This window comes from Tubulanus polymorphus, chromosome 5 (genome assembly GCF_964204645.1).
Source record: "Tubulanus polymorphus chromosome 5, tnTubPoly1.2, whole genome shotgun sequence".
NCBI classification, from domain to species: domain Eukaryota; kingdom Metazoa; phylum Nemertea; class Palaeonemertea; order Tubulaniformes; family Tubulanidae; genus Tubulanus; species Tubulanus polymorphus.
The window spans coordinates 603850-629259 of record NC_134029.1 but is presented as its reverse complement, the minus strand read 5'-3'; the positions used below and the strand labels follow the sequence as shown (position 1 = coordinate 629259).

The 25410-nt window shown below is 36.9% G+C and overlaps 1 protein-coding gene across 4 annotated transcripts; it reads left to right on the top strand.

The window, feature by feature from the left end:
- LOC141905074 (H(+)/Cl(-) exchange transporter 4-like) lies at positions 1-25406 on the top strand. Of its 4 annotated transcripts, XM_074793811.1 has the most exons (22): positions 207-218; positions 961-1072; positions 1671-1693; positions 3208-3354; positions 4588-4671; positions 16872-17093; positions 17546-17691; positions 18157-18318; positions 18766-18972; positions 19065-19145; positions 19489-19671; positions 20000-20089; positions 20168-20292; positions 20666-20807; positions 20897-20982; positions 21072-21193; positions 21415-21529; positions 22018-22172; positions 22616-22723; positions 22975-23099; positions 23562-23656; positions 23912-25406. In XM_074793811.1, exons 3-22 carry the CDS (start codon positions 1678-1680, stop codon positions 23997-23999), a joined length of 2499 nt encoding a protein of 832 aa, XP_074649912.1. In that variant the 5' UTR covers positions 207-218; positions 961-1072; positions 1671-1677; the 3' UTR covers positions 24000-25406. The 4 variants fall into 4 exon arrangements, with proteins under 4 accessions (XP_074649911.1, XP_074649912.1, XP_074649910.1 ...); XM_074793810.1 differs by lacking the exon at positions 1671-1693 and having other exon boundaries at positions 1-218; XM_074793809.1 differs by lacking the exons at positions 207-218; positions 961-1072; positions 1671-1693 and adding an exon at positions 2434-2550.
- The last annotated feature ends 4 nt before the right edge of the window (positions 25407-25410 follow it).

Below are 25410 nucleotides of genomic sequence, written 5' to 3'. Positions count from 1 at the left end.
TCGACTGAAACGGTTATGTAGTTACGATGCGCCGGTGAATGACGAGCACGGACTCGTCGCGGTATGACTCTATATTCTTCAGTAAAGTGGTCCGATCCGATCCAAACCCGGAAATAAAATTAACAGTGCGAAGAATATTCTCTGGATTTCAGCAATAAATGATTGATAAACTCAACTGACTGTTAATCTTATCACAAACTGATAAACCCTGATTACAGGTAAACACTGCACGATATTTGGAACACTCTGAAATTGTAATCTCACGGCTGAACCTCGGACTCGGGGGGGGGGGATGATGAGGACTGGGCTTTTTTTTATTTATTCTCACTCCTCCAACCGCTACTACCACACACACACACACGCACACACACGGATACACCCCGTCGTGATGCTAAACCACCACACAGAGAAAGGGTTCCACCACTGGCCCCAGGTTGAACTCTACCTCTGCCCCTCAGAGGCCACCTGAATCAGTAGATAAAATCTGGGCCCACACAGTCACAGACAGTAAATAGATTACATAAATTCAATTGATTTCAGCCCCTTACCTTGAATAAAACTGTTAAACATTGTCTACGTAGGTAAAATTGGTCTGATTTTGACTGGTCTCATTGATGTATTTGTAACAAGGTCTTACGTAATCATGAGGGGTGGTATTCATGAATTATGTTAGTTACTGATAAAAAGTTCTCAATCTGGGGCCATTTTTGACAAAATACTTAAAGACCTGCTGGGGGGCTGCAGTAGCTCAAATTTTGTTAAAGATAACCGATGGATAAATACCATAGTGACCATTGTCACTATATCAACTATCTACTACTGGTGAACTCGGCATCCCGTGCAGTAAATAGGACACTCAATAGTCCCTCAGTGTATCCCACCAACAGCTCTATAGGTGCCACGCTACAAAGGCCTGATGCAGTCTTTAGTGATGATGTAATTGTTATGTTATTGTTGCAGGGAGTGAGTACTTTTTCAAACAGATGGCCGCGTAGCCATGCAGTTGCTATGGAAACCGATCAGTTGCTTCTAGCCAAAAGAGCGAAGCAGATGGCTAGCGGGCGTACTACAGGTAGATTTCAATTACCTTTTACAACTCAACACACAACATCTTTTCATACATATGATTCTACCAAGATTCCTAAGATTCCTCAGGATTCAATTCCTAACATTCTCCTGGATTCAATTCATAATATTCTCAAGGATTAAATTGCAAAGATTAGATTTTTAAGATTCTCCTGATATCAATTCCTAAGATTCTCCTGGAATCAATTCCCAAGATTCTCCTGAAATCAATTCCTAAGATTCTCCTGGAATCAATTCCCAAGATTCTCCAGAAATCAATTCCTAAGATTCTCCTGGAATCAATTCCTAAGAATCTCCTGGATTCCTTTCCTAAGATTCTCCTTGATTCATAATATTCTCAAGGATTAGATTGCTAAGATTCTCCTGGAATCAATTTGTTTGTAGCATAGATCTTGTTCTCTATGATGCTATAGGCCTACACGATATTTCTGACTTGATTCACTTGATTCATACTTTATTTGCATTTTATTATATTTGAGTAATAGAATTTATCACTACTGAACACTGACTGGTGTCTGTCTATTCAATTTCAATGAAGTATTTCCTTCTGCTTGTATCGCTCAATTCTGAATTCTGTATTTTAGGATAAACATGAATAACTGGAAGGGTAAGAATTGTTGACTTTCGGGTAAAGGATTTTTCTCCATGAATAAAAAGCATTAGATTAATTTTTCTAAAATCAGTTATTTATTTATTTATTTTTGATTAAGGTGGTAGTATTTTTATTCAGCGATTGTTTATGAATCTATCGGGATTGATTTTAAAATGAAAATATTGTCTAGCGTGTTGATCTAATTCTAAATTCTGGCTCGATTGGTTGTTGAAAATATGAATTATCGTGTTTTAAAGTTTATCATCGAGTATATCCTACGTATTATATCTTATTCTAAACGCTTCTCAAACTCTTACTCTGAAAAATATTCTGTAGAGTAGACTCTAATCTACGTAAGGGTAGACTCTAATCTACGTATGGGTAGACTCTAATCTACGTAAGGGTAGACTCTAATCTACGTAAGGGTAGACTCTAATCTACGTAAGGGTAGACTCTAATCTACGTAAGGGTAGACTCTAATCTACGTAAGGGTAGACTCTAATCTACGTATGGGTAGACTCTAATCTACGTAAGGGTAGACTCTAATCTACGTAAGGGTAGACTCTAATCTATGTAAAGGATGAGTCTGCTGTACTCTATTAATATTAACCCCTCATAATACAATATTTACTATTAATAATGGGTTATCAAGCCTCATTTGTCAATGTGTATATATAATGATATTTCCTGGTTCTAAACTCTCAGTATTTAGGTCAATTATTGTTAATCACATGATTCCTGATCAACTCCATGAATTGCGTACTGTAAATATAGTATATTTAAAGTGATTGTAGAAATGGCTCAGAGGCCTGAGCATTTACAATTTGATACCAACTTCAGCTTTTGGAATAATAATGAATCGGTATTTTCAGGTACAGTCCTAAAAATCATATTTCTTAATAATCTTACACGAGAGACCCCTGCAATCATTACCTAATGATAATAGTATCAAAAACTCAAACAGTTATCAATTGTGGGCAGGACATGTTTATTTCCTGAGAGCAGCCAACAAGACTGTATTGATATATTAATTATGCAAGAGTGGTAAAGTCAAGTGCTTTAACCCATCTGTCACTGGTCTCTCATCAATCCATTTAAATCCTGATGGTAGCAGAATTTAGTTTAAGGTCCTTCTCTGACCTAATGATAGCCTGAGTGGAGGTCATTGGGTTGAGGGGGAAATCGCTAATGATACCCTGAGTGGAGGTCTGTGGGTTGAGGGGGACCCGCTAATGATACCCTGAGTGGAGGTTTGTGGGTTGGAGGGAACCTGCTAATGATACCCTGAGTGGTGGTCTTTGGGTTGAGGGAGAACCCGCTAATGATACCCTGAGTGGAGGTTTGTGGGTTGAGGGGGAACCCGCTAATGATACGCTGAGTGGAGGTTTGTGGGTTGAAGGGGAACCCGCTAATGATAGCCTGAGCTACGAACTATCGTCAACCATTGCTCGTAGCCCTGAGTAGGACTCAGTTGGTTGAGGGATGGAAATTAATGATGTAATACATGTATTGTATTATAAATAATTTAGGAGCTTATAAATCGGTTGGTTCTAATGGTAAAGGAGCAGCAGGAGGAGTTGCAGATCAGTTGAGTATGGCGAGTACTGGTAGTACTGATGATGAAATGATTGATATAGGAGGAATTAGTTCTACTAATTATCATGATAAATCTCACGGTAAGAAACGTCTTTAATTTTCTGTTTCACAGCTATACAGCAATACAGTAGACTGTGGCCTGCCACGTAGCAGATTACTACCCCAGATTTTGCAGCCAACCATGTAGCAGATTACTACCCCAGATTTTGCCTGCCTTGGAGCGGATTGCCCCAGACTCTGCCGGTATTTCGGACAATCGCTTGCCACTTGTGACCAAATTCTTTAAAATTTTCCTTTTCCAACTGATGTAATGACGACTTGTCATCGTTTGGAATCCACTTGGTTCCGCGCTAGGAATATTAATTAATCCCGTGAGATGTGAGGCAAACATACACAGTTTACTGTAGTTCATTCTCAATGAGTTTAACTCTTTTAGAATGAAATTCTACTCAGAACTGTGGAACTGATCTAACCCCCCCCCCCCCCTACGTTGTTGTATCACGTAAAAGATCAGTCACTTCTATCTATGAATTTTCTGACTCGGGATTCATGTTTGAAGTAAAATGGGGCAGGTTGCCTTACCAAATCAAAATTATTCAAAAACTTCTTCATCAAAATGCTTTAAAAACCCTCTCATATACATCAGTCGTCAATTCAGCTGCAGTCTCATGTGCTGTATACTGATTTATTACTGTATGACATCATTTGTATTCTGGTTATGATTATATTCTGTAGTTTGATATAAAACAGTTGTGACTGATTTTTCGTTGTCAAACATGTATTTCATTGATGATCAATAAGTCTAGTCTAACAGCAGCAGCAGCAGCAGCAGCAGCAGTTGTAGAACGGAATGTGAATATTTGTATCTAATTCCATCAGAGAATTGAGTGTCGTGCTATGAATGATAAATGTTGCTGTTTGTTGAATGTATTTTATTTATTTTGTTTCTATTTGTTTGACATTATGAATATGGTGTCTACTGCTGATGTTACCGGTCTCTAAAAAGCACGGCTTTATCGCGACTGTATTTTATCAATTTTTTAACTAATTGATCTTTTCTAGTCATTTGATTCCTGCTCACACTCGGTATTTCAACTATGCACATATTTCAGTTGAAAAAAAAATTCAATCTCCTGGGCCCAGTACCGAGTATGACACAAATCATCCATTTTGTAGTTTTTTTTTTAAATTTTGGCAAAAATTATCCAAGAATTCAATGCATTCAAAGTAATTCAGTTTTTTGCTTGTATTCGTGTTTTCTCTTGATGTTTTTTAAGTTTGTTTGTTTTTGTTGTTTTTTTTGTGTTTGTTAGAATTGTTGCTTCCTCCGCGAGATCGAGATCTTTCATTCTCCAGTCTGGGATACCTGGAATCACCGGACTCAGAACGTGGTCAGGGTAAGTCGGAGAAAAAGCTTCGCTTCTTGTGTAAAATCTACAATAAACGAGGAACACCAGCTATTCCACCAGGTGGCGTGATGACCAGCGCTCGTCGTTAAAATTAATTCATCATCAATCAAGTTTCACAACTGAAATTTGAGGCTCCTGAATCCATGCATTATTACATAATGAACTGAATTTACACATTCATTCATTATTCTACTCTTCTATTAGTGAATATTCAAAATTCAATTGATTTTTAACTAAAATGTAGAAGAAATTAATCGAGTAACTTCTAGCGACACCTGGTGGATCATCGCTAGTCATTAGTGGAATCCTTGATTGCCACAGTAAGTGTCGGTAGTGCCCTTTAAGGATTTACTTATGGGTAATATGCAAATAGTTCAGAATATTTCCACCAGGTAGTGACATTGTTATCTGATAACACTTCAATGCTCAGTTTACTAACACTACCCTGTCATGCTCTGGTGACAATATTTCAATCAACTCAATTCTGTCTACATATTGTATGAACGGCCCCCTTTATAAAAAGAAATGAGGTTTCTAATGATAACTGTTACTATAGTCATAGAAAATACCATGGAAAAAAGCAAACAAAAAATGTTTTGAAAATTTTGTTTTCTTCTGAAAACATTTATGTAGAATTAAAGATAGAGAGTAATTGTATGTAAAAAAGCAAATATTGAATATATAAATATGAATAACCCTTAGTGGTGTATTCAGCATTTCAGGCTAAGATTCTATCTCTACAGTTTTGTGGGGGAGTAAAAGCTACCCTCACCCCCTCCCCCTCTATCTATAGTGTGGTGTGATATAATTGTAGATAGGTTGGACACTCACTGTCTCTCGCTGTCTGTCTCTTTCTCTCTCACTCTCTCGCTGTCTCTCACTCTCTCGCTGTCTGTCTCATTCTCACTGTCTCTCACTCTCTCGCTGTCTGTCTCTTTCTCTCTCACTCTCTCGCTGTCTCTCACTCTCTCGCTGTCTCTCACTCTCTCGCTGTCTGTCTCTTTCTCACTGTCTCTCACTCTCTCGCTGTCTGTCTCTTTCTCTCTCGCTGTCTGTCACTCTCTCGCTGTCTGTCTCTTTCTCTCTCGCTGTCTCACTGTCTCTCACTCTCTCGCTGTCTGTCTCTTTCTCTCTGTTCCTCTGTTAAACGGTTGTCAGTAAATTGATGTTTGTTGCGAAGACGCATCAACTTGATCCCTTCAAAAATTGCCTCATAAATATTTATTGAAGATCGTTGTAACTAGGAATGTTAGCAGTCTGAAGACCGTGACTATCTCTACTACTGTCGCGTGCTGTTATCATCGTCTCTCAAAATCAGCATTCTAGTTTTAACTATGAAATATGACGTAACGACCATTTTTTCAGTCTGAAGCTACGTTTATAAGTTCCATTTATAGTTCTCACATTTTGTGTACATTTTGAACTGTTCCGTTATAAACCGTAAAAAGATAATCCAAAATTGGGCTTAGACAGTAAAAAAATCCGCAATTTGTTTCCGATTGTAAAAACACAAAATTAGGGCTTGATAAATGTGTAAGCTAGCTCTCAACTGGCTTCGGTTCATTACACGATACGTATTTTAATATGCAACTCATTCAGTTAATCATTGCCTGTATTTTTACTAAAAGAACTGATCTGTCAGAACTGTTAATGAAACTCAGCTCGCTATACCAGCTCCGTACCGCTAGCTGTGGTTCTGTGTATGAGTTTATTATTGCTGGATAAAGAAGTTTTTTTCGCTACGTTTCTTCCTGTTACAATCAAAAGCTACACGACTTTTTCATTTATTCGCCATTGTGTCTCCAAACAGGATATAGGTTTTTCATACGCGTCATTGATTCGTCGTTGATTCAGTCGTTGATTCAGTCGTTGATTTCAGCTCTCTATATTTCACTGATAATTCCGAGGGAATTCCGTAAGATATTCTGATGCGAATATTGAACGCTCGGGATCAATATTCACGTATAAACTCATCATTAATCCATTTAATGGACCACGATTTACTGTTATAAATACTTGCAGTAGTAATTAAAAATCTTAATGAATAAAAATGTGTTCAGGGTCGATGAATGTTTAGTTTGAAGTAACGGATGATCTAGTTTTCACACGGTATTTCAGTTTTAGTGTCGTGTATTGAATGATTTTGCAGTCAATGGTTTTATAACTGATGAAGTGATTATTGATTGTGATTTTATGACATCTGTTATAATTGCGCGGTATGTGCTGCGGTCTTGACGTATATACCTTTAATTAACTTTCCGATCGTTAATGAATACAATTAAAAGTCAAGTATATGACCTCGCAATATGCAGTGTATATATATGTGTATGTACCCATTCTAAGCCTTGTTAGTATACGGTCCTACTACTGGCACGGGGTAGTTTAAAAGGTACCATTTGTATCCTCGACATGGCATTTATCAATTGCCGGAACAAGAGGGAAGGGGCAGGGGCGGATTAAGACCGTGTTGCCCGACACGGTCAGAATTTTAAAGTGCCTTTTTATTTGTTCTCTGTATCAAAATTTGCCGTTGTAACCACCTGAGATACACAATAGATATTTCTCATAAATATATAACCTATGTTTCTTGACTAAATGCCTCTCAGAGATGCTCAGAAAGCTCTAAAATGATAGTAAAATTTCAAAAACTTTGCTGATATGCCTTTCCACCCTGAATTAAGAATATATGCCCTTTTTATTGGTCGACATGGTCACAACATGCCCCTGGATCCGCCCCTGAGGGGTCCTGCTGCCCTGAAAATCTTCAAAAACTAAATTATTCAAGCTTGGTAAGGTACTCAGGCGCTATACATTGCACTTGATAGATGAATAGTTGCGATTGTGTTGGACGTATTTCATGAAATGTAGGATATAAATTCAATGATTCACTGTCTGTTATATGTTTTGATCTATGATACATTTACTGGATTCCTTTGGGTGGAATAAAATGTCTCAATTATTGCGCCATTAGTTAGAACTACTTGTATCTCTGTATATGGGAGATATACCTCATTATTTAAACTCAAGACTTCATTAAGATCAAATATTATAAACCCATTGATTTCATCAATACCGGAGACTATGATTGGAATCACACGAGTGTCAGACCAGGCCCGTGTCAGACCAGGCCCGTGTCAGACCAGGCCCGTGTCAGACCAGGCCCGTGTCAGACCAGGCATGTGTCAGACCAGGCCCGTGTCAGACCAGGCTTGTGTCAGACCAGGCCCGTGTCAGACCAGGCCGGTGTAGTATTTTAGCAGGGGATTAATCATTGCGGGTGAAACTGGTTCTGTAAGTGACTCACCTTAATGTCATTTTGTTAGTATTTTGGTAATGAGTGATTGGTTTGCGTGTGAACGGGCAGGCACGGGCCAAATTTGACTCAGGTCTGATCTGAGCCAAAGCGTCTCGATGTGATATGGCCAGACGGAGAATTCTATAAAACTTTATTTATCATTGATCGAGTTAAATGGGTACATTTTTATTGTCACGAGAATTGTTCAAAATTTCAAGAAAGAATATTTAGGTTATAGAGAATAAAAAACTGGTTTTATTAAAAGCCGAAATAGCTATTAACATTCTACGAACTGACATTGATATAAACATGAAAGAAATCTCAAACGGAATGGAATTTACTACGAGTCGAGTCATAACGTGTTGAGACAAGATGAGAAAATCAACCCTATTTATTTACGAGCGAACTCGAATATCAGATGATATCAGATCATTGCGATAGATTTTATCTCATATTTCTCTCAGATTCTGCTGCTGATTGTCACTGTAGTGTGTAGGTATCAATCTCTCACCCCTTCACACAAACCTACAGCCCCGAACATTCCTGGTGTGAAGTGTGGACAATCAGTGTCTGGTGTTTGTAATTCATTTTCCATTAGAAGAAATGTCTCTGTTGAAGACCAAGCCGTAATCATAAAACCTTACTTATCCAAGTTTCTTGCTAAGTTCCTTGCTACATATAGTTTAACTACATAGCTATAGCAACCAACTAAGTAAGGAAATTGTGGCCGATCAGTTTTTGAAAGCGAGCTGTCTCGTGTCCGGTGAAGTGTGGATGAACAAAAATAGTGCTAAAGTATAGAATGTAGGTACCTGTTTATAGAATGGAGGGCTAGTGATTACTGAATGTTGTTTATAGAAATAAGATGCTGCTTTTTGAACTATAACAAACATTAACATCATTCAATCAACGACTAATTTACATTAAACAACATCTCGTGATGTTGTGTTTTTCCAGTTTAGCTGAGGGCAAAAATCTTCATTGGCACGCAGTGAAGGGGCTTCTTTCTCGTAAATTCAATCAATTTCATTTTTCACCGCAGTCTAATAATGTACAGCGTGTTCGTATACTATGTATAAATCACGTTATTTGGTCGGTTTTTAAAGCTGAATTGCGACGTGAGCCTAAAAACCAGTTCAACAGTAAAGTCAGTGTATATAGATATTGATAATGACTGCAATAACAGAAATTTGTAAAAAAAAATCACTCTGTATATTCTTAATTTGAACAGTAGGACAGTAGTTAAGACCGAAGAAGGGTGCTGGTAGTAGTGTTTCACAAACTATTTTCGTTTATTTGCAATAGTGGGATTTTCATGTTTACGGATATATTTGTGATTTTAAACTAATGTCCGTGTATTACTATATTGATGATATCGAAATGAAGTGGTAATCGCTAATTGTTAAATCTCATACTTACCTCAACGACATGAACTTGCTCTTTCTGTGTGTGTGTGAGAGAGAGGGAGAGAGAGAGATTGAGTCTTCTCGTTGAGGTTTCAGTTAATTGCCTGTTCGCTGTTAGAGTCATTCATTCCGTATACACCGCGTAGTGCTGCGGTCCCTCAGTCTCACTTGGTCATCGAGCTACGACCGACTGCAATCTGTCGGAAAAAAATACGATATTTCGAGGATTCTAAATGAGATTTTTCTTTTTAATTAATGTCATGGATTAAGGCGTGCGATGGATTAACTCGGGGATTATCAGCTCTCAGCGTGTGACTAGGATATTGTTATTTCTGATTCGTGTTTCCATACATTCGTACTCTGCAATGATGTATTTATTAATCGTTGTTCTCTTAATGATTTAGACTCAAAATCAACGAAAATAAGCAAGATATTTATTCATCAATTGCGGGATTTTAAACGATGAAAACATCAGTGATTTCTGTGATTTCTGGTTTCTAGTTTCTCTATGTTTCGACTTTAAGCTAAGTTTTCGCGGAATACAAACTTTATGATTTTTATTCCTTGTCTGAAGTGATATTTATTGTTGAACGACGAGAAGGCGAGCGACAGCTGGTCAGTCAGTAAATATCGTAGGATTCATAATTTCATCGCTTCGACTTCGTAATTAATGTGTAAAATATTCATAAACGGTGAATAATAAATATTTAAACGACAAACGGAAAAAGATGACATCGATGTTTGAAATGCAGAATATGCTCGGTATACGCGAGAAGCTCGCCGGGTTTAAAACGTTGAAAGATCAGATGGGACCGGCTTCGGAAAAAATGGAGGATCTAGTCAAAGAGAAACTTACCGATGAGAATTGGACGGGATATGGTATGGAAATGGATCCAGTTCCGCAGTTATCAGTTTAATATTTGACTTTTATAGAGTTAAAACATTCTGAATTAACTTTCAACTCTAAAGTCAAATCCAACCCGAGAACTGTGGAACTAGATCCCAATTATTGTTCAATGTTTTCTATCTTAAAATCTTTTTTCTCTGATTTTAAACATTCGATTAAAAGTTGAATAAGATCGTTTGAGTCTTATTTTATGCTCTAATTTTCATTTTATAAAAAGATCTCGGTGATAATTTTCTTTTCTGTGGGTGCCTTCAGCGGAAGGCTTTAAACAATATTTGATCATTTTTTATAAAAGTCTTTCAAGCTGTTTAAATCACGGATTGCGTAGATCTTTTATTCATTATTAGTTGGTGTTTTACTGATTTGTAGCTTTGATCATCAAATTCCTGGATGAGTCTAAAATTAAAAGAAACAAATGATTAAACCAGGAAGTTATTACTTCGATGTGAATACTAGTTTATATTAGATATTAACATTGAAATCAGCTGAGTTCTAACAAAACTTATAGATATCCTGTAAACTGTATTTGAATTTTAAAACCCTTTCCTCGTTAGATTCATGTTGTACTAAGTAATAAATTGTGTTAATGATTTGGAGATCATTTCAATTTATTCGATTCCAATAAACACCAGTCATTCACTCTACACATTCACTATACTATATGCAGCCACATTGTGTTCTGTCTATAGGTGAATGGGTCGCTAATCTGCACAGTGCCTGCCCGTGATTGGTCAAGAGCTGGTCACCTGATATAAACAAACAGCCCCCACTTAGGGTTAGCACATGGCAACTAACCCTAACCCTAGCTTCTGATTGGTCATGAGCTGGTCACCTGATATTGACAAACAGTCCCCCCACCTAGGGTTAGCACATGGCCACTAACCCTAACCCTAGCTTCTGATTGGTCAAGAAGTAAGTGGTCACCTGATACATACAAACAGCCCCCCCCCACCTAGGGTAAGCACATGGCTCCTAACCCTAGCTTTTGATTGGTCAAGAGCTGGTCACCTGATATATTCAAACATACTAACACCATCCCACCTAGGGTTTCAATGGGTGACTAACTAATGATTTTGTGATTAGTTTAGCAAGGTCACATAATTCCAGCCCTTATTACTTCTATAGATTAGGATACTAATTATATCATAAACATTTTGCCTATAGGATGATGGTCCCATGACTGTTAATAATTTAAAAATTCCACCATTATTAAACAGATTATATCCCAACCGAACAGACCACTGGGTTATCAATCACTTCAAATATCTCATATTCTCTTCCCCGTTCTTGACATTTCGTCAAAACTAGACAATTATTTCGTTGTGGTTTAAGAGATGTGTGGTAACTATTTTTAGGTGGTACATTTCGCAGGAGTTCTTCAGTGTTGGAAGATTTAATAATTGTAGATGGTAAGATTGGACAAGTCACAAATATACAGAAACAACCACCACTATATATTTATACAAAATAATATGATCACATGATTATTATTTACTGGTGCAGCTGAATTGAATTATATTTTTTTTTGGTTGAAAATTTGTATTATTCTAGAACATATATATATATATATATATATATATATATATATATATATATATATATATATATATATATATATATATATATATATATATATATATATATATATATATATATATATATCGATTTGATTTTGTGGTGATAGTCAGTGGTGATCAGAATGAAAGTTTTTTTTAGTTTTAGCTTAATAATGAGAAATGAATATATCCTAAGCGACATATGGTATATTTTCAGTATATTTTCAATATTTCAGTTTTCAATGACAAAGAAAAAAATCTTGACTATAGTCACAATTGATTTATGTGTGCACAATTATATCATAGTTTCTTGTCTGTATTGTACTATATATATATATATATATATATATATATATATATATATATATATATATATATATATATATATATATATATATATATATATATATATATATATATATATATATATATATATATATATATATATATATATATATATATATATATATATATATATATATATATATACCTGTACTGACTGTAAATGGAAAGTGGAATTATAACTTGGATACAAGAATATGTAGCTTGTATGCGTCAGCTTATACATGCATAATTCAAGACCCCATGTACCAGTGAAAATCAGTTTTAACTTAGTGTCAGTGGTTTATGGTAGAATTTTTACTGATGTTGGTGATCATTGGAACATTTTTGACTCGTACCCCATGCAGTCCTCATTGGATGACCTGGTCCCCATGCAGTCGTCATTGGATGACCTGGTCCCTTTGTGGTCCTCATTAGATGACCTGGTCCCCATGCAGTCCTCATTGGATGACCTGGTCCCTTTGTGGTCCTCATTAGATGACCTGGTCCCCATGCAGTCCTCATTGGACGACCTGGTCCCTTTGTGGTCCTCATTGGATGACCTGGTCCCCATGTGGTCCTCATTAGATGACCTGGTCCCCATGCAGTCCTCATTGGATGACCTGGTCCCTTTGTGGTCCTCATTAGATGACCTGGTCCCCATGCAGTCCTCATTGGATGACCTGGTCCCCATGTGGTCCACATTGGATGACCTGGTCCCCATGTGGTCCTCATTGGATGACCTGGTCCCCATGTGGTCCTCATTGGACGACCTGGTCCCCATGTGGTCCACATTGGATGACCTGGTCCCTGTGTGGTCCACATTGGATGACCTGGTCCCCATGTGGTCCACATTGGATGACCTGGTCCCCATGTGGTCCACATTGGATGACCTGGTCCCCATGTGGTCCACATTGGACGACCTGGTCCCCATGTGGTCCACATTGGATGACCTGGTCCCCATGTGGTCCTCATGGATGTTGACTTCATTGGTAAAAACTATAAATAAATTCATGCATTAATTAATCGTTGAATATGAAATAGATTGAATGGAATATAGACAATGGATGATCAGTCGACTGAGTTGAGGGTTTATCCTGAACAGGTGTCTTCATAAAAACCATTTCATTCACACTGTATACAACCCTTACATCTACACCATACTGTAACATACCTCACTGTTTTAGGAGTATTTAAATTCAATTTCTATGACTGCACCGCTGCAGTACCTATGGAGGTATTTTACTGAAAGTTTGCGTTTGAAATGTGAAACTATTTGATGGATTGAAATTCAATAACACAGGATCACAATAGTAAACTACGACAGTACATAAAAACCCATAGGAACAGATAGCAGCAGCAGCAGCAGCAGCAGCAGCAGCAGCAGCAGCATAAAGGATTTAAACAGTCATCATAGTTATAAAATAGAATTAAGAATGTAATGATTACTGGATTAATGAGATATAACATTTCAGATATTTCATACGGGAATTCAACTGTGATCAGAGCACATAGCGTTCTATATATCTCTAATACATCAGTCGTCAGTCTATACTGAAATTCTGACTGGATCCCGAGTCGCGAGAGTTGGAAGAGTTTTGGATTATTTAGTGGCGCGGTGGACAATATTCGTAATTAAGTCGATCTTATCCAAGATGATGGGAAGGATATATTTAATGATATCGCGACCGGTGTGAAACATCGATTCTTCAATATTCTTTGATCGAAAAAACATCTATCATTTATGGACATCATTATGAGATATGTATATAACATTTAGAATGTTTGATTCAGGAAATAGATACTGATGAGGGCTTGTATTATATACAGTTATATTATATGTAATTATCAGTTATAATGGAAGCAGTATATGTTTAATGATGTTACTGGTGATTCATAAAGCGTTGATCGTTAAATCTTCTACTCTCAACTAGAAGCGAACATTTCGAGACGTTTTGAAAGTATTTTTTTGAAGTCGGCGAGAAAACGAAGGATTATTGAAATTGTTCGATCGATCAACACAAGAGAGACGCGTCGTGAAGATCTGGTATTCATTGCGTATTCATTAATACAGCACTTTCAAACCTGGTTTTTTCATGTTGTTTAATTGAAATAGCTGTCTGTTTGTATGATATACCTACAGACAGCAGAGAGAGAGAGAGAGAGTGATTTGAATGATCTGCCTTGCGCCGACCGACCGCCCGGCCGGATATAGTTCACGTTCCAGGTGTGTTCGAGTGCTGCTATCGGTTGTGAATAATTGAAATATTCATATGTATTTATCATCGATGTTTTCTATAATCTATTGATGCTCGTATTGTATATATATATACATATATATATATATATATATATATATATATATATATATATATATATATATGTGGTGTATATAGATGCGCAATTAAAACGATATTTCAACCCTCACTGACGAGTGACTGACCGACACTCGCCTCGCGAGGCTGTGACTATGGAACCTGAGGAGATCACTGCTGACTCTCATAATGAGTCCGACAGGTTAACTAATGGTAAACCATTGTCGGAGTATGAATCATTAACCGATTACGGAGCTGCTGAATTAGTCAGTGATGAAGAGGATTTTCCTGTTAAGAAAGGTATCGAACACTTTTAATATCGGGCTCAATGAACGTACACCTCCATATCGGACAAACTGGACTCCAATCTAACTCTTCACAGGGTTTCTAGTCAATCTCACTAAGCGCTGAATAATGCTTACTTTTGGAAACATCTAGGATAGGAAACTGATGATCGGTTCTTATTTTTCATGTGAAATCCTTTAAGTGCTGAAAAGTGCTTAGATTTTGTACTTGACTTCGCGAGAAAAAATTATCTAGACCATTTCAAATTCCACGCAGACAGACACAAAACTTTAAATTTTATACTTTCCAAGGGATGACATAATGTAGAATGCAACTAGAATTGGGCTCTTAGCTCTGAATAAAACCGTGAAAATAATATACAGAAAACTTTTTTTAAATCAAAAATTCAGAATTGCTGGAATTAGATTATTTCTGAGTAACTTCTCTTGAATGAATGTGATCTCAAGATTATCACGATCAATCTATAGATTACTTCACAGACATTCGAAATTAGTCGAAGTGCTGTGAATGTTTTTGTCTCGTGGAACTCTCTCTGGTAATACATGAGACTAGCAGCACCTCACAGATGCCTCACACTCATGAGTGAGACCGATCTAATGAAGATAGACATAGCGCGATATTTCCTCCTATTCTGATGGTGACAGCTAATTTAAACCTGTGTAATAGAACCTCCGTGTGTCTCTATCTGCTGTGATTGCCAGGATATTATTCATTTCAGTCGGTTTCAACAGCAATCTTCTAGACTATCCTGTACTAGTGAAATACAAAAGTGCTGGTCTTAAATCTTAAGACAGGTTTTTAGTTGTTAGACTGGTTTTAATTAGTAAGACTTGATGCGTATTTGCAATTCAATTTTCTAAGTGTAAGTCATCATCATAGTGGTTGTTACTATTATGACGACTTTGTAAAATAGATTGTCAAAAATTTATAAATCAGCAGTAGAATGTGGTACTGAGTTGTTGCACTGTTCTGAGTTGATGACCATTTTAATATTCATTTTAGCTCAATTAACAAAAACTTGATTAATAGAACTATAGCGAATAATATCTATTGTCAAAATATCTGTCCATTCAAGACATAAACCAAGTCAATACATATATATAATATCCTTTCATGGTTGACTACAATTTTCTATTCATTAATTGAGGTATACTGAAATTAGTGCTGTTAATACTGTGTGTGTGTGTGGACAGTACTGGTGTCCCTTGTATAGACACGCCTCTTACTTACACCGACCACTGATCATATACTGTTTATAGCTATGAAGGAATTATAAAAGTTCTGTCTGAAGTGTTTTAGTTATTTTCTTCTCGGATTGCGTCGCTTATTTAGAAAAAAAACTGTTAAAATGATGGATCGTAAAATTCGCAAGTATAATTCGACGGAACTTTCAGAGACGTTGAATATTTTAGAATCAGGGTTTCCGATACATAATCTGAGTGGTAAGTCACCTGAACCGGGTCAACAGTTTGATTCTACAGTTAGAATTAGTTCTACTTATTAATTCTCTAAAATAGAGATTTCGCGATGAAATTCAGACGTGTTTTGTTTGGTTAATACCATGAATCTCAGAATATATTGATATCTGATATGATTTACAGCGGTAAAAATCTGAGATTGAAATTTTAACCATTTAGGAAATATCTGTAGGAAAGTTGTTTGTGCAATTATTATTAAATGATATTTATTAGGAAGAAATAATTCCAGACTATGAAATACTATCTTACGAAAGAAACAATACTTATTGTTAAACAAACTTCAAATATTTTTACCTTACTAAGATTGTTTACCTTCAAGTTAAGGTGATTTTAGAGCAAAATTTGTGACATTCAGAAAAGAGAAGTTTCGACTCGTTTGATGAATGGTTGTTTTTGCCTGTTGAGAGAGAGACCTGTGATTTACTCCTTAATTCTCTCGCTCTTCTCACTTTTCTTCTCTCTGTTCTATAAACGTCAAACATCCGATAGAGAGAACGCCCGGTTTATGACTCCCAGATCGAACATTACTGATGTTTGTTGATTAGAATGTCTCACAGTCATTCGATGCCTCCAAATTCACTATTTCTGTCTGTGCGTTTTGTAGGATCTACGAATCTGATGGACACATTGGATCAGCTGCCTCCAGGTATCGGGCAGTACGATGATTTCCACACTATAGACTGGTTACGAGATATAGCTCGAGATCGCAATAGGCATCGCGATATACTGAAAAAACTACAGAAAGGTGGAATATGGGAGAAGATAAAGAGTATTCACGATGCTTGGTCAGGTTGGATCTGTGTTTTACTGGTCGGTATGGCTGCTGGTAAGTATCTGCATGTTTCCCTCAGTTCACAGTTCAATTTCACTCTACAGTTGAATTAGTTCATAACATCATGGACTCTTTTAACTCACAACTCCTTGGGGGTTAAATCGATAGAATTTGTTGATAAAACCCCAAACTCTATGCAGTTTACTGGTATGTAGCCTACAGGCTATGTATTACCATGTATGTCCGTGTATTGGCCTGTGTAACTGTGTATTACCATGTATGTCCGTGTATTGGTCTTTGTAAACTGTGTATTACCATGTATTACCATGTATGTCCGTGTATTGGCCTGTGTAACTGTGTATTACCATGTATGTCCGTGTATTGGTCTTTGTAAACTGTGTATTACCATGTATTACCATGTATTACCATGTATGTCCGTGTATTGTGTAACTGTGTAACTGTGTACTACCGTGTATATTACCATGTATTACTGTGTATTACTGTAGGTATGTCAGCCGGTGTAATAGATATAGGAGCGACGTGGATGTCCGATCTGAAAGAAGGAATCTGTTTGGATGCGTTCTGGTTTAATCGTGAACAGTGTTGCTGGTCAGCGAATGATACGACTTTCGATGAGTTTGGATGTGATCAGGTAAACTATACTCAAACACCTGCCAGCGTCGATATCTATCTTTAGAATGGATTCACTTAAAACTTGTCGCAAATCTCAAATACGAATAAGTCTTAACAGATATATCATTACATACTCTAGTTAGGAGTCAGGGTCCAGTGGTATAGTCATGGATTTGATTTGAGACCAGTCTAAGACCAACTTAGTTCTATAGCTTATCTGACGATTTAATATATGCCTGAAGATTATATAAGAGCACTTTACGCGTTTAACTCGAGCTTTAAGGTCAAACTGAAACTATAAGTGCAGAAGCGTCAATGAGTCTTTAGGTTTAATCGTGATCACTCAACAGTTTTGAATTTCTAAGACCGAAATGTTGAAATTTGAAGGAAAGTTGATGCTCAAATTTCACATTTTTCATGATCTGTTTCATTCAGCTCCTCCTGTAATTTATATGTATATTTTGTTTGTTTGTATTTGTAACAGTGGCACTCGTGGTCGGAGTTATTTGGAGGAGGTGACACGAGCATCGGAGCATATATTCTCAAGTTTATCATGTATGTTTTATGGGCGATGTTGTTCGCTACGTTAGCTGTGATGTTAGTGAGAGTATTCGCTCCTTACGCCTGCGGTTCAGGAATACCAGAGGTACGTTTACAGCAGACGAATAATACAGACTCGGTGCAACAACGCGAGCCTGTAGGGCTGGGTATCCTCCTGCCCCTGTAGGGCTGGGTATCCTCCTGCCCCTGTAGGGCTGGGTATCCTCCTGCCCCTGAAGGTCTACGTGTGATAACCATTGATGAAAAATGCTCTATTCGTGTTTTAAAAATACCGTAAGCTAACTTGCGCTAATAATTAAAAATGAAATCTGAAATCTTTCCTTGAGCTAGTAGTACCCCGGTATTCAAAGTTTCGACTATATCTTGATAGCCAATCTTCAGGAATACTGAAGGAACTCTTATATTCCTGAAAAACACTATTAGGACATTGTTGAAAATGTTGAATAAATTCTACCAGTAGTTTTAGACAATTCCCTGCAAACTGAGAATAAAAAGAGCTTGAAATTAGATTTCATCGCGTATTGCCTTTCAGATTAAAACAATCCTCAGCGGTTTTATAATCCGAGGATATCTCGGTAAATGGACTCTGATTATAAAGTCAGTGTGTATGATGCTCGCTGTTTCCGCCGGTTTGAGTCTCGGTAAAGAAGGACCCCTCGTTCACGTGGCCAGTTGCTGCGGTAACATATTCTCATATCTCTTCCCGAAATATGGAAAAAATGAGGCGAAGAAAAGAGAGGTAAGTAAGAGTTATTTGACGGAATTTAACTGATAGAATTTTGCTCTTCTTAATGTAGTTTCATATGGAATAAATTGTTTTTCATTGTATAGATATTATCAGCAGCTGCGGCAGCTGGGGTTAGTGTAGCGTTTGGTGCTCCAACTGGTGGTGTGCTGTTTAGTTTAGAAGAGGTAATCATTTAAAATTCATTTATATCGATAACTTGAGTGTTTTCGAGATTGAAGAATTTTCTCTAAGGGGCGAAATTCAGCTGATTTCCATTTTTTGTCCCGCAACCAAATGGAGTAATGGTGCAGTCAAATCATCCAGGTGTCCGTCCAGTCCATGAACAACTCCTCTAAACTTTTAGTTATGTTTTCAAAACAAATCAAAGATGGCTGAGTGGTGGCCATTTTGGCATCTATCTATGTAGTGAATCTTACGATCTTACGTGGGGCTTTTAAACTATATAGTATATTTGAGGGTGGGGTTTTAGTCTGCATTTGATGCAGTCATTTCTGATTCTATTTTTAGGTGAGCTACTATTTCCCGTTGAAGACGTTATGGAGATCATTTTTCTGCGCTTTAGCCGCTGCGTTTGTGCTGCGCTCTATTAACCCGTTCGGTAACGATCATCTGGTCATGTTCTACATCGAATATCATACTCCGTGGCACATGATTGAACTGATAGCGTTCATCATACTCGGCGTTCTAGGGGTGAGTTAGTTCTTACTATTTCTATGAAATTCCGGGATCCCGGTCCATGTTTAACCCTAGCGTTTATTGAAATCATTAGAAATGAACAGATGAACAACTTGACTCACAACTGAGTTATTGAGTCCGCGACCTTGTTCTCACAACTGAGTTATTGAGTCCGCGACCTTGTTCTCACAACTGAGTTATTGAGTCCGCGACCTTGTTCTCAGTTTAAATTTGACTCTTAGAGTTGAACAAATAGGAATAAACTGATTTTGACTCTAAGAATCAAACCCATAACTTTGGTACCGCGAATTTTCTATGAATGTTTAAACTCTATTATTTTCAGGGTGTTTTCGGTGCTTTCTTTATCAAATCGAACATTTTTTGGTGCAAATACAGAAAAAATTCCTCATTAGGAAAATACCCGATATCCGAGGTAAGGAATAGTTTCAACTGTTATAAAGTCGTCCATCCTGTTATTGATATAGATTGTAATCGATCGTTTTAAACGTAGGTTTTAGTCGTAACGCTATTGACTGCGATTCTTAGTTTCCCGAATCCGTACACGAGAATGAACAGCAGTGAATTAATCAAAATACTGGTGAAACAATGCGGACCTGAGGATCAAACTGATTTATGGTAAGAAACGTCTATCTTTCCTACACCTGAAGACATCGTGAGACTCTGTCTGCTTGATTAGCCCTAGTGCACTGATACATGCACAGCTAAGCTGCAGACATCAGATTGCCTGATCTCACTTTACCTCTCACTGCGACAAATTCATATATAACTAACTATAAGTAGAATAGCCCTGTATGACATAAATATGATTTCTGATTGGTTAATAATGATATGACTTAGACTGCGCTCGACTAATCAAGCAGGGGTTCGTGTCACGATGCTATCAGATATGATTCCCTGCCGAGGGAAGATAAGGAACATTCAATTCAATAATTACCAATATTTCGGTGTGATTGTGTTTCATGGTTTGAAGAATTGCTTTTAATTTCAGTGATTACCAAAGAAACATGACAAATGTGAATGAGAAGATTGAGAGTGCAGCTGGAGGTCATAGACTTGTTAACGCTATGTGGCAGTTAGCGCTGGCTTTAGTGTTTAAAGCTATAATTACTATATTTACCTTCGGAATCAAGGTAAGATTCTACTGATCTTCCTATTACTGAAACAGTGCTGCCACCGGTGTATAAACCGTGAACTAATCGTGAATGCAATATGTTTGTAGGTACCAGCAGGTTTATTCATTCCAAGTATGGCAGTTGGAGCAATTTTTGGTCGAATGATTGGAGTTGGAGTTGAACAGTTGGCTCTGTATGTATAGAGAAAATATTCACAAACCTAGAAATGAACACTGACTGACAATATTTCATATTTCAGTTATCTCTGAATATGTTTTACAGATTCCATCAAGATTCACCGATATTTGGAAAGATGTGTACACAGGGTCAGCGGTGTATAACGCCGGGTCTGTACGCGATGGTAGGAGCAGCGGCCTGTCTAGGGGGCGTTACTAGGATGACCGGTGAGTCTAAAGAGATAAACCCCTAATTTGAATACGTAATCAATTTCATTCTTTCAAGACTATCATCTAAGTTTTATAGCCAATCCAACAACAAGACTAGTCATTAGATTTAAGACCGATTTCGAACCTGAAGTTATCCCTGTGAAACTGGACGATGATGTTCATATTTTACCGATTGAATGAAATGGTTGATGATTATTTTGGTTGTATCTATTTTGCAGTTTCTCTGGTGGTTATAATGATAGAACTAACCGGTGGATTACAGTACGTCGTTCCTCTAATGGCAGCTGTTATGACCAGTAAATGGGTCGGAGATGCATTTGGAAAATGGGGAATGTATCCTTTTATCAGTGTACAGAACTTGGTAGTTGTGAGTTGTGAGTTGTGAGTTAAAACATATTGGAAATGAACTGGTTTTAGTGTGAATTATTGAACCTAGATTCAGGGGCTGCAGTTGCTCAAAGGTTGGTCAGAGTTAACCAGGGGATAGTTAACATAGTGACGATTAAAAGTTCATTGTAATTATCTGCCTGTTATCTTTAACCAACTTTTGAGCAACTGGCCCCAGGGCCCAGTTTTATAGACCGGTATTAACTTTAACCCGGGGGCTAACTTAATTCATTTTCAATTGAATTAGCCCCTGGGTTAAAGATAATACCAGTCTATAAAACCAGTCCCTGGATTCTGTTGTAGTTGTTGAGATTGTGTGTGCAAATTCAAAATTGTCTGTTAACGAGATTATTTGTAACCATTGATTAAACGCTACCGGTATATGTGTGTTTTTGAGAGATTATGAAATATGAATCCTTGATGTTGATATAAAGTTACGACGCACACATACATCTGAACGGTTACCCGTATTTAGACAGTAAAGAGGAATTCACTCATACAACGATAGCTGCTGATGTAATGAGACCTCGTAGAGCTGATCCACCGTTAGCTGTTCTTACACAGGATTCAATGACTGTCGAGGAAATAGGTAAATATTAGATAATCAAAGGGGCCTGGCTGCACAGTCATGACTTAAGATTCCAAAAGTAATCTTCAAGACTACAATTCATTTGAACTAAGTTGTTAGATCAATGGCTATAATAGGACATATTTAATAGCGGTTTCCTTATAAAGAACAATTTAATAAGAGAGGTAGGGCCTACCTACATAAGAAAGCACACTAAATATCTACATTAAAAGGCTGTCTGTATATAGGGCTATGACCTTCTTTGATGGTTAATAATGATATGATATAGAACTAAGATTGTCATAAATGTAATTGTTCAATTAACTTAAAGTGGTCTTGAATCTAAGCCTAAGCATACCAGCTCGAGGGATGAAACATCCTTCCACATGAAACTAACAATCTTAGTGTGGAGTCATTTCTAATGGCAGTTTTTCTCATTCGATGAATTGAATTGAATTTTGTAGAGAATCTATTAAAAGACACAGTTCACAATGGATTCCCAGTCGTTGTATCGCAGGAGTCTCAATATCTCGTCGGCTTCGTCTTGAGAAGAGATCTGAATTTAGCTATTTGTAAGTATTATCACAGAGATTTAAACAAAATACTTTTCATCTTCGTTGTAATCACTTTCTTTACTTTTACTGTCATCAATTTTTTAGGCCACCCCTTCTTTCAGATAGTCTTTTGACTCGGGAGTGTCCTCTACATAAACTATATTGTTAACATTCGATTATCATGTGTACTTTTATTTATTGTGCAATGAAATTTATTCGTAATTCAGATGATTTTAGATATTATCATTTTAAACCTTCATTATTTTCAGCCAACGCCCGAAAAAATACAGAAGGCATAGTTAGTAATTCGGTGGTTTATTTCACTCAGCACTACCCTGTTAATACAGTAGTGGGTGGACCTACACCACTCAGACTTACTAGGATTCTAGACACTGTAAGTTATATCAATAAATCATCGAATATTTACAGTAGATCCCCGCTTGCCATTACAGCTGACAGCCTCGGATAATCAAGTTACCCTAGATTCTGCTTGCCACAGAGTTCTTCCGGATCCAGTTCAACTGGAGTTAGAGTTAACTCTGAGTTAGAATTGATTTATTTGCAATGAGTTAACTCTGAGTCAAATCCTAACTCAGAACTGTTAAACTGGATCCTGATTACCTATTACCTCGCATTCTGCACTCAGCATGGTTGCGTGACTTAATTTTTGTGAGAATTTTCCTATTCGTAAATATGATGACGATCCATCATCACTCTGACTGCTTAGAAATTCACTTCCTCGTAGAGACAATTTACTGGTGTTATGAGACCCGAGGCTAGCGTACTGTTTGCTGTATTGATAGATATTTCAATGAGTCAATGATGAATGAATGAATGTTTGTTTACTATATTGCAGGCACCAATCACTGTAACTGATCAAACTCCTATGGAGACTGTATTAGAAATGTTTAGAAAATTAGGTCTTCGACAAATGCTAGTAACGCATAACGGGTGAGTGTTCAGTGATACCCGCAATCACTTCCGAGTTGGATTTACAAATATATCTTAAACCTCGAGATAAATTCAACAGAAAACCTCTACAGCCTATTTTCTGAAACAAAATGACAAATTTCTCATTTTCGATCCTGACACTGAAATAAACATTATCATTATTTGTTGAATGCATTTTTAAAGATATGACTGCTGTGTTATTGGAGAAATAGAATTTCTGGATATCTAATAATAATATTTTGTATATTGTTTCAGTCGTTTGTTAGGTATAGTCACTAAGAAGGACGTATTACGCCATATTTTACAGTTGAAAAACCATGACACGACGTTAATTTTCAACTGAGACTCGTTTCCAATTCAATCTCTATTTGACGCTCGGATTATAACAATTCATCCATTCATGTGCTCACTTTATATTTGCTGCGTGGCGATAAGCTGAGTACAGCGCGCTCTAGTCTACATAGCGCCATCTAGTGTTCACAGTACGCTCTAGTGTACACAGCGTCATCTAGTGCGCCATCTAGTGTACAGAGCAGTGCCCTCTATGAGAGCTGTCACAGTTCAGTACCGAGTGGATTGAAATGTGTGTTTGACTGTGAATATGTTGTATCGATTTACGTTTAGCAGCAGCAAGTTGTTCACACAGACTCCGTGTGACACGTGTGTATCACATATCAAACGAGACACAACTTCAGGAAAATCAAGGAAATTATTAGAACGAAGAGACTGATGTAGGGTGATTGATCTTCAATCTAATATTATCTTGCGTTTATTGTGTGTTTACTGATGAAGAAAAAAAACATACCGAAAAACTGTTTGTTTATAAAAAGTTCACATTTATTTATTGTCTTAAAAACATCGAATAATAGAAACATATAATATATCCATCCCATAATAGGGTTGATTTATGTAATATATGTAAATGTTGGTATAATTAATGTGTGGAGTAGTGAACGTCTGTACAGCTTTAGTGTTCATTTATTGTTCCCAGTGCGAAAGGGTTAATCATAAACGGGCACCTGTGGCTGTTTATTTTTAAGATCCTTTTATTTTCGCTTTCCTCGGAATTTCATTCTCTTCCAACTGAAAGTCTATTTATAGCCTGTATAGAAAGATATATACATGTTCTACGTTAGATTACAGTCTGTTTCTAATTAAACACTAATTGTGTCAGTCTTTATTAATCCACTGTTCCTGGCTCTGTTTAACCAACATTATATCACTTTCTTAATCAACCTTACGTAAACTGAATTGATGAATGAATTAAACGATTTAAGATTTAAACATTTTCATTAAACTAAACTCTAGTTTTCAGTTAAGGGTTCAGTTACAAGTTAACTGTGGAACTGTTTTTGATAGGTTTGAGCTGTAATGTATAATCTTACATTGAAAAATATTCAGTGATGTTTTGTTATAAATGTAATTATTTGTTGAATGTTATTTTTAAGTGTGATGAATAGAAACCCTTGTTTTTTATGTTAAATACTCCATATTGAAACTAGCAGAATAAATGTTGCTCTGTGAACCCGAGGTGTGTTCCCTCTATCATGCACCTTCCTCCCATTGAACTCATCAGCAGGTCTGTTTTAGGACACTTATTGTATATTCTACCCTTGAATTATGATAATCGAGGATTAATATGGAGATAAGTGTCATTATAATTATGTCATATGATAATCAGTACGATTATTTAAATGAGTATGTTGATATATTCGGAAATAATAAATTAATGTAAACGATAAAAATGAAACGGA